Source organism: Eubalaena glacialis, chromosome 1, assembly GCF_028564815.1.
Source record: "Eubalaena glacialis isolate mEubGla1 chromosome 1, mEubGla1.1.hap2.+ XY, whole genome shotgun sequence".
NCBI classification, from domain to species: Eukaryota; Metazoa; Chordata; class Mammalia; order Artiodactyla; family Balaenidae; genus Eubalaena; species Eubalaena glacialis.
In genome coordinates this window covers 42,479,319-42,491,379 of record NC_083716.1, presented here as the reverse complement: position 1 = coordinate 42,491,379, position 12,061 = coordinate 42,479,319, and the positions used below count along the sequence as shown (strand labels likewise).

General features: G+C 34.4%; 1 protein-coding gene across 17 annotated transcripts in view; it reads left to right on the top strand.

Annotated features, from left to right (window-relative positions):
* PCDH15 (protocadherin related 15) overlaps positions 1-12,061 on the top strand; it is a 712,410-nt gene that overhangs the window by 618,004 nt on the left and 82,345 nt on the right. For all 17 annotated transcript variants that reach the window (XM_061195806.1, XM_061195799.1, XM_061195791.1 and 14 more), the window contains one exon: positions 6,510-6,637. In XM_061195806.1, coding sequence (XP_061051789.1) covers positions 6,510-6,637 — 128 coding nt within the window. The remainder of the gene's footprint in view (positions 1-6,509; positions 6,638-12,061) is intronic.

Sequence of the window (12,061 nt, the reverse complement as noted above, 5' to 3'; positions counted from 1 at the left end):
CAGTTATCTTGTTTTTATTACAAATCTTATTTTTATTATGAAGAGAGACTTGAGGATGAATTTTAGCCATGTCTGGATATAAAGTCTGGCTCTTCCTTATAATAGTGACTTAATTTCTTTGTCTTAATATCTTTATCTGAAAAGCAGAAATGACAATCTACTTCATGGATCATTTAAAAGGTTTTAAAGAGATACTGTAAACAAAAAAGCCAATACAAAGACTGTTACAGAGAAACTATTCAAAAAAGAGCAATGCATCTTCCTTTTCTTCTGTCAAAATATGGTAAACCAGAGTTGGCTTATTAATTTCTTCTTGATGGATTCTTTTCTACCTTTTTGGACAAAGCTCCTTTATAGTCTCAAGAAAGAAGAACGTAATGTTTCTTTCTGTTGTGTGTTTTTGTGTGGGAGGGGGTGTCTATGTGTGTTTAGGGACAGGTATGACAATTCAAGACTACCTATGTGACATTAGTCTCTACAGTCAGTGTACATTTTCAAGTGCTTAGCAAATTGCATTTTCAAGACACAGTCTTTTTGTTTGTTGGCTTGGCTTTTTGTTTGTTTATTTATATAATTTACCAAATTTATCAATCATCATTTCTGTTTAAATAAAACAACTTTGGGCTTAAATATATACTTTTGTTTATGACTATGTGTCAAAAATACAAAGTTCATTTAACGTTCTATTCAAACATAATTATTTTCTCTCAGCTATGATTCTGAATTTTAGGATAAAATGATTCTTTATAGGCTTGTAATGTCCACAGAATATTTTTACATCAAATACTGTATAGTGTGTGTCTTTCTCAAAGACTGTTGACTTTTTAAAATAAGTTCTTCATAAATTTGTAGTCTTGTCATGTAAACAAAAGTATGGATAATTAATATAGTACTTTTACTGTCTTCCAACAGTATTTCATACTATTTAAATTCTTCTATTTGCAGTAAAAATATATGTATTTTTCCACTACATTATTTGATATTCCATATATAATATCCCACATGAAAAAAATTTCTTTTATAATTCAATGCTAGAAATTATTATTTTTTTAAATTTCATGGTATTAATATTCTTCCTCATTCAGATAAAAAAAATAATAATAATATTTCTCTCTCCTACCTCGAGAGTCAGGAAGCTCTGAGACATATTTGAAATAGTGATGCCATCATGTACTGTATTTAGTGCTTTACATTTATTCATTCATTTTACCATGTTGTTGTTGAGAAACTTTAACTCACAAAGGGTAAGTAACCCATGTAAGGTCACACCATGTACATGGAGTATTACTGGCCTTTAACCCAGGCTCTGGCTCCATAGCTTGTGCTTAAATTTGTTTATTTCCCAGTTTACAACTACAGCAGTTTTATTGGTCCTTATGGCTCCTGTATTAAACTGCTTTTGTGGAAAGAGATGGAGTTTAATAGATACAAATGAATTAAAATAGTGTTTGTTTATTCTGAATGGAAACATACTGAGCTAAAAGACATCATCGTTCCCGTTGCAAATGCCTCTAAATGCATCAATGTGGTCTCATAGCATTAGCACAAAATGCTAGCAATGCCAGTAAAAAGAAATAATATTGCATTCTTAGCTTCTGTTTTGTTGGTTACTGTTTACAGGGAAACTTAGTTTATTAAATTTTCCTAATGGGAAAAATACGTTAATATAGACACAAAGCCAAACTTTAATTAATATTTAGAATATTACTCCCCTGATTATCTCCTCATCACTATAGTTGTAAAGTTGTCAATGTCATCATTTTCTTCACTAAAAGACTTAGCTAAATATCAAGTGTATATTATAGTAATCTGAGTGTAAGTTTTTGAAGCCAGTAGTTACATGCAGTTATTTCTTTAATTCAGTTATTAACCTTTCAGCCAACACATATACAAAAATGTATGTTTTAGATACAAGCAATTAAAATCATGCAAAAACTAATTAAATCAACGTCAAAGCTAAATTAGAAAACTACTAAAATGAACCTCAAAATATTGTCTCTCTTGCTGCCTAACTACTTAAAATAAGCATTGTATATAAATATGACTAAGTACAATTCCTGCAGAGCAAAAAGCTGAGAGATAAGAAACAGTGACTTTTCTCATTCTAACATACTTAATAACTTATTTTTCAGAAGATAATGTAAATATATTATATTCCTAATTCCATCTAATGAACACACTATAACACATTTCTTCTATACTTTTTTTTCAAACTCTATTTTCTTAGTGAATAACTGTCTATAAACCCTTTGGTAAGATCAGATTACATGCTTATCTCAGATGATCCTTTTGTTCTTAAACATTACTTTATCTATAGAAATAGTCATTTATCTGGCATATAAACTAAGGCAGAGGAACAGAGAGGAAGTTAACAATAGTGTAAGTACCAAGAATCTTCAGGGTAATTCCAGACAGCCCACGGAATTATGAATGGTTTTAGATTTAGTATTTTCCTAATATTAAACTTTAAAAAAAAGTCTGTTATCTTTAAGAAAGATATCCTTACTCTTAAAAACAGCATGCGGTTGCTTGGCACTATGATTTTTTAAGGGCTTAAATATGTATCATCTCATTTCATTTATGGGGATAAAATACAGTGATTCATTCTATTTAAGCGAATATCGGGTAGGGGAGTGGTAGCAATTTTAGTCTAATTCAACATTTATTAAACACCTACTGTGTAGAAGTCATGGTGCTTCTAAAATTTAGTTTGCCAGTAAAGCACATACAAAAATAGTATTAAAGGAAAAATAGCATAAAAGATATTTGTGTGTGTGTGTGTATGTGCACTTTAAACAGGATCTAACTTTGATCTCTTGGCACCAGCAAAGTAACAAATACGTAACTCTGGTATTCCAAGCATTTTTTTGAAAGTTCTGTGCAATAGAACCACATTATGATACAATTCAAAAAAAAAAATCTATGTAATGTGTTAGACCACAAAGAATATTTAACAATAAGAAAAACACCGTCCTTGGCTTCAAGGTTTTACAGTCTAATCTAGTGTATGTTTTCTATCAGACTAAGCTCCTGTATTCCCAAGTATTACAGTCAATATTTCTTTGATGTTTATATGCTAGTGATAATTAGAGATATGGTTGGAGTTCACAGCATACGGGTTGAGGGAATGTCAGGAACAGATGCCAACAGGCAGTGACAGGGGTGGAGGTGAATGGGATTGAACCCCTGACTTTAAAGAACGCAGTGAAGATGGCGATGACCAGTGTTTGATCAAATAATTGCAGCCCATTTTGATTGAGTCCCATATCGAAGGCATGTGCACGTAAATGGGCTCAGGAGAGGGCATTGTTATATATTTACACACACTTTCCATTTTATCTTTATTCCTCTAGCCATCTCTCTCTCTCTCTCTCTCTCTCTCTCTCTCTCTCTCTCTCTCTCATTTTAACCAGGGTTTTTCAACCTCATCACTATTGACATTTTGGGCTGGATAATTTTTTGTCATAGGGGCTTGTCCTGTTCATCACTGGATGTTTCTCAGCATCTCTGGCCTCTACCAACTAAATTCCAGTAGCACTCCCCGCACTGCCCCACCCTCTGTAGTTATTACTACCAGAAATGTCTCTGGATGGGCAAAATCAATCATGGTCTAGAACCATTGCTTTAACTCCTTGGAACATTATTCAGAATGTATTTTATGAGAACCTGATGCAAGGCAGGCAGTAGGTTGGTCATGTGGATAGAAGAAACAGATTCACCTTGAGAATAATAAGGGTTGCCTAAGAAGAGAAAACTAACCGTACAGAATTAATTATTAAAAGTAAAGGAAAGGGAAAAATATCCAAACCAAATTTCGTCTTGAAAAACATAGTCAAGTTAAAGTTAATGGTATTTTGACTATCAGTTACTCTTCTGAACATTCTTCACCTTGTTTAGGATGTCTAACATAGAACAGAAGATCTATTCAAGGAGTTTTATACCCTGACTTGTATTTCCTTTTCTGAGCTTTACTTCTTAATAGTTCTATTTTCTCTTTCTTTACACTAGTAAGTCCCAGGAACGTAGCTCACATTTCCTTGCCTCAAGGGTCACTTCTGGAACTTCCTGACTCAACCCAAAGGTACTGCCCAAAGAGAAGTTTCTCTCATACAAAACTGGAGAAAAAGAATGTCAGTGAAGGAAGGGAAATGAGGCACTGGGCCCCAAAGTGCATAGAAGGATACAATGTCTTTTAACCAAGACACTTGCCAAGCAATCTTTCATCCAGTTAATAATTTCCTTCATCCCCTGTGGTTCTCCTTGGAAGGCTGTCATTGTCTCACCCAACCATAAGGGAGACTGCAAGAGGGTATTAGGTCATCAAGCACTTGTGTTGTCCTTCTCACAGTATTCTCTTATCCATTTTATCAACACCACTTTCCTTTCTCCCCCACCCACCCTGCATCTTTCTATCTTGTTCTATGCTTCATAACTACCTTTAAAAATGATATAATATGGAGGGAAACAAAAGATTCTGCAAATACTCAAGGAGGTAAATAGTAGATTCCCTTAAATGAATTTAAATGAGAGTTGCTTCCAAGTTTCTGCCTTAGAAATAATCGAAACCCAAATTAGGTGAAAGATCATGATATAGTCCTTAGTCCTTACATACACCTAGTGAAAGTGTATGAGCCTCAGAAATCTATGGTGTCATGGACATTGTATGTTAATGAATCAGAAAATCTAAGTGAATGCTATTCTAGTGATTAAACTATAGGGGTACTTTAATTATTTTTGGACTGGCCAACATTTATTTTATGTTCCTTAATTAGATACATCACAATTTCCACCCTCCTGCTTTATTCAAGTACAATTGACAAACTGTATATATTTAAGTTGTACAATGTGGTGTTTTGATATGCATATATATTGTGAAATGATTACCACAAGTTAGTTTTCACATCCATCAACTCACATTTGTGTCCTGTTGTGTGTGTGTGTGTGTGTGTGTTTGGTGAGAACATTTTAAATCTATTCTCTTAGCAGATTTAAGTACATAGTACAGTATTATTAACTATCATCACCATGCTGTGCTTTAGATCCTCAGTTTTAGTTTGACTTAATTTTTTAAAAAGATTATCAAATTAGCTCCTTTGATTCCAGAAGTTAAAAATTGCTACTAAGATGAAAATGGGTTTCAATTTGGATGAACTCTGCTGGTGGCTGACCAGGGTGCAATTTGAAGCCCTGGTACTGTAGGATAGAGAAGCATAGTCTATCATTAACCTTACTTCCCTGCTGGTACGCTTCTTTGTTGACCCAGTAAGTTTTTCTTTTTGATTCTAGCTTCTCCAGTTCAGGAATGGTGGGAAAGAGACCAATAGGGGAGAAACTAAATGAGTAGCAGTAGGACAGGTGTAAAACCTTGTGGTTAACTCTCTTGTCTCACTGACCTTTCCCAAGTTAAACAAAAAGGAGCCTTTTTCTAAATTCTTACTAGGACAATGAAGATTATTCATTCATTTAATCAACACATATATTATACACCCATGATCCACCCACTGTGCTAGTAGGTTGGTGTTAATTAGTTATAGCTGAGGATACGATAAAGCAATAACATCTGGGTGTGCCTGATAGTTTGTAGATCAATTGCCGTATATTTGATCCTATTTGAAATGCATGAGAAAAGTTTACTTAGATAATACATCAAAATACTTATGCAATTTGAATCTACTTTTTGCAAAACGTTTACCACTTATTCCTCATTTTATCTGGTTTGTAAGTTATTTTCATTTATCAGATTCTTTGTAAAGGGTTATTCGTGGACTAGTAAAAAGTACTACATTTTTCCTTAAAAGTGTGATGATTGAGGGAGTGAGATTTTAACATGTGGTGGTGAAATGTATTCTTTGTGGTATATTTAATGTGGTTTAAATTATAAAACCCAGTATTTATAAGTCATACAATAATCATCTCTCCAATTACATGTTCTCCAGTGAATGCTAGATAGCCTCTAACGCACGATAAAATTTGTTTTCCCTTTGTGCAAATAAGCACCTCACCCAAACATTGTTTACTTCTAACCTTAATATATATATATATATATATAATACTACATGTTAAGCTAAGAGAATATCATTGCTAGTTTTATACTTAAGAATAAAAATATTTTTAAATTTATGGCAGACTATTATCACATAAGGTGTTTTATATATTCGTGTCACTTTGGTGTAATTTGTAATGTGTGTGAAGTATTTGTAAATATGAAAGGTTGAATTGTTTTATTAAAATTAGCAGAACACAATACTTTAGTGTCTATTAAATCAAGTAAGATGAATTAACAAGACATTATAATTAAAAGAAATAGCAGCAACTTAACATTATGTTGCCAGAAACATCATTATCAATGTCCTCTTTGGGTATGGGGTATTAAGCATGCCAATTAGGAATGACTTTCTGATTTAAGTTTCTTCCACTGTTCAAAAGAAAGTACAATAATTATTTACTCCAGTCCATCTTTTTCTAATGAATGACCATCAATAAAAAATATATTATTTCTTTTCCTCCAGGCAATACAGCTAAAGTGTATATTGAGATTCAGGATGAAAATGATCATCCCCCAGTGTTTCAGAAAAAATTCTACATTGGAGGTGTATCTGAAGATGCAAGAATGTTTGCTTCTGTGCTCAGAGTTAAGGTATGAGAACATTTATTAAGATACAGAACTAAAAAGTAAAAACAAAGAGATCATATTTTGTAGATAAACTATAACCATGTAATTTATATTAACTGAGTACATATTCATAGTTTAAACAAAAGTCTGAAGCAAATATATGAGTTTAATTAGTCAAACTAAATACAGATTAATTATGAGGTGAATACTAAGCAACTTTCTGTGCTTTATTTTTACTATAAAAATAGGAACAAATTATTTATGATGTTTTACATTGAATAAGATATTAAAATGTCTGTTTTCCTAGTAGATTTGTATGCCTTTAATATTCAGGTTTAATTTACAATAACTCCAAAGATTCTCAAAATGGAGTTTCTTGTAGCAAATATAAAATTACTATTTCCTGATTGAAGAAATAATGTAATAAATTTTGTAATTCTTTTTTCTGCAATAATTTTTTAAAATTCAAGATGCTAGTTAAATCAATGTAAAAAATAACACTACTAACACTACTAACATTAGTACTTTAGTAAAGATTTTTTAAAACCTTCATGTCAGAAATATTAGAATTTAAAAACACAATATCATAGACTAAAGTTGATAATTTTCAATTTTTCTTTAGTTAATTATCAAATATGTTTTCAGATTTTTTCAATAGTACATAAAGTTGAAATAGTTTTATAACTAAAAAATAAATTTGTAAATATTGCATTACACTGAGGAAATTTTATAGGCTATGGGATTTTAGATTATTAATTACAGAGTTATATTTCTGAAGCTATTTTAATAATCAATTTTTATAATAGCTATTAGCATATAAACATAAAACCTAAATATTTCTAAGCAAATCCAGCTATTCATTGCCTCTAGTTTTGCACATGAGTAGTTGCCTTTCTTTCCCTATTACCAGGAGCACCATGATTGAGCTCTTCTTACATATGATTTTATCACCTTAACATCCTTAAGTAAGAAAGAGAAAAATCAACCAAGCAAATAAAGCATGTGTGTTGTACTTGCAAAATAGCTCTTCCACAGTGCCAAATTCTGACTCCTGATTTGAATCACCAGTTGCAACTAAAATTGGTGTACAAATTTATGTCAATTACATTATATCCAACTTGCATTATGATTTACAGGTAACAGTTCTTTGTAGTTGATTTTTATCTTATTTTACATTTTAGTCCTATTAACGATTGATTCAGTTTATTCATTTAGTTGGTAAATAATTTTTGAGTGTTTATAGTGTGAGTTGGTCTAGAAGTTGGACATAGAGCAACTGAAAAATAATCAAACAAAAAACCCCCAAACTTCCCACCCTAGTAATGCAAACAAACTAATAGAAGAAACAAATTGTATATCAAGAAAACAAGAGCTATTAACATAAAGTCATGTGGTCAAGAGAGAGACTTGTCTATTTCTAGGTAAGGAGCATTCTGGGCATTCCAATATAAAGTCTCTAAACTTGGAGGGAATTTGGGGAGGTCAGTGTGACTGAAAAAGACTGGCTGGGGATGAGACTGGAAATGCAGCCCAGGACTAGAATATGGGATTTATTCTAGATGTGCTTAGAAGGAAAGTCTTTGAATGGTTTTGTCTAGAAGTGTGACATAATCCAATATAAAGGGATTATTCTGGATGTTGTGCAGGGTGGGATGTGGGGGTAGGTACACAGTGTTTTTAGACAAGAGTAGAGACAGAGCCCAATGCATCACTAGTCCAGGCAAGATTTGGTAGTGGCTTGAACCATGGTGTAGAATGGGGAGATGATAAGGAAGTAAAAAGGAAGCCAAAAGGATTTGCTGATGGATTATATGTGGGGCATTAGAGAAAATCAAGGATGACTCTGAGGGTTTTGTTCTGAATGGGTCCCCATCGCTCCCTCGGGAATTATGGTGCAAAAATCAAGAGTTCACTTCTGGATATTTCATGTTTGTGAGGCATTTTCAATATGCAAACATAATTCTTGGCAAGATGGTTACAGATGTTGATTTAGATTCAGGAAAGAAATTTCAGACCAGGATGAAATCATGATATTAAGAAAATGGGTGTAGGTAGAAAAGTTCAGGGACTTCCCTGGCGGTCCAGTGGTTAAGACTTCGCCTTTCGATGCAGGGTCTGCGGGTTCGATCCCTGGTTGGGGAGCTAAGATCCCACATGCCTCGCGGCCAAAAAGCAAAACATAAAACAGAAGCAATATTGTAACAAATTCAGTAAAGACTTGAAAAATGGTCCACATCAAAAAAAAAAAATCTTAAAAAAAAGTCCAAAGACTAAGCCTTAGGAACTCAATACTTAGAGATCAGGAAGAGGATTCATCAAATGATGCTGAGAAATTGCTGCCATGAGGTAGCAAGAATACTAGGAAAATGTATAATAGGGTCCCTGAGACTCGTAAGAACTAGATTGATGAAAGAGGGAGTGATCAACTGTCAAGCGCTGCTGTGAATAGAATGCCCCTGTGGATTTTTACATGACCACTCATGCTAATAGAAGTAATATTGTAGTGGAGAAAAAAAATAAGCTACATGCTAAAATATTCCATTAATAAAGGGGATTATTCAAGAAACCTGTAGATGACGGCAGTAAGAGAATTTAATGGGTGATATTATCTGATGATGGCATTTACTTCAGAAGAATTGGGAGAAGGTGGCAAAGGAGATGGAATAATGTTCTAGAAGCAGTGATTCAGAGACAGGACACGTGCCACCTATCTACCTCTAGGCATTGTGCTATGTCAAATATGGGAGCCACTTTTTGAGTCAGCCTTAGAAAGCAGTATCGTACGTAGGGGAGAGGACCAGGGTGGGAAGAGTAAAAAAGTAATGGTAATATTCAAAGGGAAGGCTGAATATTTAGGGGATATTGCTGATGATGGACTATGAATTCCAAGGTATCCTGGTGAAAGGTTGGTGGTGGAAGTAAAGGTGAAGTGGGAAACTGAATCACATTAGGGTGTGCGAAGAGCTACATGGGAAGAAATATCTGGGAGGTGAGAGATGCATCGGAGAGAAGCCATGGACTACTTTTGATGATGTAGAGAGGGATGGGATTGATTGTTTCTCCAGGACTACCAAGAATTCTATAGGACAGTCCTTTCTTCAGTCGATCAGTGGGTTATTCAGGCTAGGGAGAGGGGTCCTTTTCAGGAAACCAATTTCATGCCATATAATATTCTATGTAGGAGGGGAGACAGAGAGAGAGAGAGAGAAAGGATGTGAGAAAAAGCATAGCAATGTATTGATGCAAGTATATGCTGTTATGATTAATTCAGTTAGGAAAGCACAAATTGTTATGTGGATTCAAGGGAAGGAGACATTTTCATTGGTAAAGAACATAAATATTTTCCTGGGGGTGAAGAATTTGAGTGACACTGAAGAGCCATTAGACTTTCTCAAAGTGAAATAAACGAGAATAGTCTAAGCAGAGGAAACACAAAGCCAAACCCAGAAAAAACAAAGTGCAGAGTGTGTTTGTGGAACAGTGATAGGAGGCAAGGACCTTAGGAAGTGATGGGGGTAATAAATCTTCAGTGGTGAACATTTTCAAATGCTGCCTTTAGCCTTGAAGACTGGAAGCTTCTCCTTTCCAAATTTAATCGGAGTGAAAGTGAGTTAAGCAGGTCTTTTCAATTCATACTTAGGGCAGCAAAAAATGTTATTAGAAATAGCCCTGGATCAGGGCCAGCCAAGCCCTGATCCTGGCAGATGATTTAAAAAACAGGGAAGCAGCCTACGATTGTGAAAGAGGCTTTTTACCACTTACTGTATAATATTGGGGTAATGTTAGATTTTATCCACCATACACGCAAGTTAAATTTTTTTAGTCCATCATGAAATCATAAAGATAATTTTTTTTTTTTTTTTTTTTTTTTTGCAAGGGCTTTCTCTAGTTGTGGCAAGTGGGGGCCACTCTTCATCACGGTGCGCGGGCCTCTCACTATCGCGGCCTCTCTCGTTGCGGAGCACAGGCTCCAGATGCGCAGGCTCAGCAGTTGTGGCTCATGGGCCAAGTTGCTCCGCGGCACGTGGGATCTTCCCAGACCAGGGCTCGAACCCGTGTCCGCTGCATTGGCAGGCAGATTCTCAACCACTGCGCCACCAGGGAAGCCCAAGATAAATTTTTAAAAGTTGTGTTATGTGTAGGAAGGGGAAGAGGAAACATATTACAGGATTTACTAAGAAATATGAGACTAAAATATCAATGAATAAAACAATACTTACTATTTTCAAATATGGACAGTGGATTAAAGGCATTACTAAAAGTATGTTAGGAGAAAGCCAACACAATGAGAGCATTATTGAAATTAATTATCCAATATAAGTGATAGTAAAAGAAGGAAAATTTTGTATATATATATATGTTTGTGTGTGGGTGCGCTCTGAAATGGTATACCTAATATACTTAGAGACCTATTTAAAGTTCTTTTTTTTTTTTTAGAAAATATACATTGTATACCTAGTGTGTGTTGAAAATACAGAGACAAACAAAACAGACTGTCCTTCTGCCTTTATATAGTTAGCATTCTAATAAACTAGACCAAAAAAGCAAGTAATTACTAAGGCTTTTATTTAAGCACACATGTAAAGATTTGGATTCTGGCTCAATGATATGAATGTTCATATCATGTTAAAGTAATTGCTGGATTGTGTCAAAGGACACAGAACAAGAGAATTAGGGACTATCTGCTACATTTGCTATGGTTTAATGCTGATAACTCTGTCACAACTGATTCTTCAAAACTGATTTCCATTGATCACACCAATCAGTCATTTTAATTGCAGGGAGAGAGAGAAGAAAATCAACTTGTAATTTTTCTCTTCAGTCTTTAATACAAGAATTAATGTCCCTTAAAAGTATCACCCTTCGCATATACCCAAAAGAATTGAAAGCAGGGACTCAAACAGGTATTTGTATATCAGTGTTCATAGCAGCATTTATTCACAGTAGCTAAAAGGTGGAAACAACCCATATGTCCAGTAATGGATGAATGGATAAACAAAGTGATTGCTTTACAATGTTGTGTTAGTTTCTGCTGTAAAATGAAGTGAATCAGCTATATGTATACATATATCCCCTTCCTCTTGGACCTCCCTCCCCACCCCCATCCCACCCATCTGTGTCATCACAGAGCACCAAGCTGAGCTCCCTGTGCTTTATAGCAGGTTCTCAGTAGCTATCTATATTACATATGGTAGTGTATTTATGTCAAACCAAATCTCCCAATTCATCCCACCCTCCCCTTCTCCCACTGTGTCCACATGTCCATTCTCTACATCTGTGTCTCTATTCCTGCCCTGCAGACAGGTTCATCTGTACCATTTTTCAAGATTCCACATATATGCATTAATATATGATATTTGTTTTTCTCTTTCTGACTTACTTCACTCTGTATGACAGACTCTAGGTCCATCCACATCTCTACAAATGACCCAATTTCATTCCTTTTTA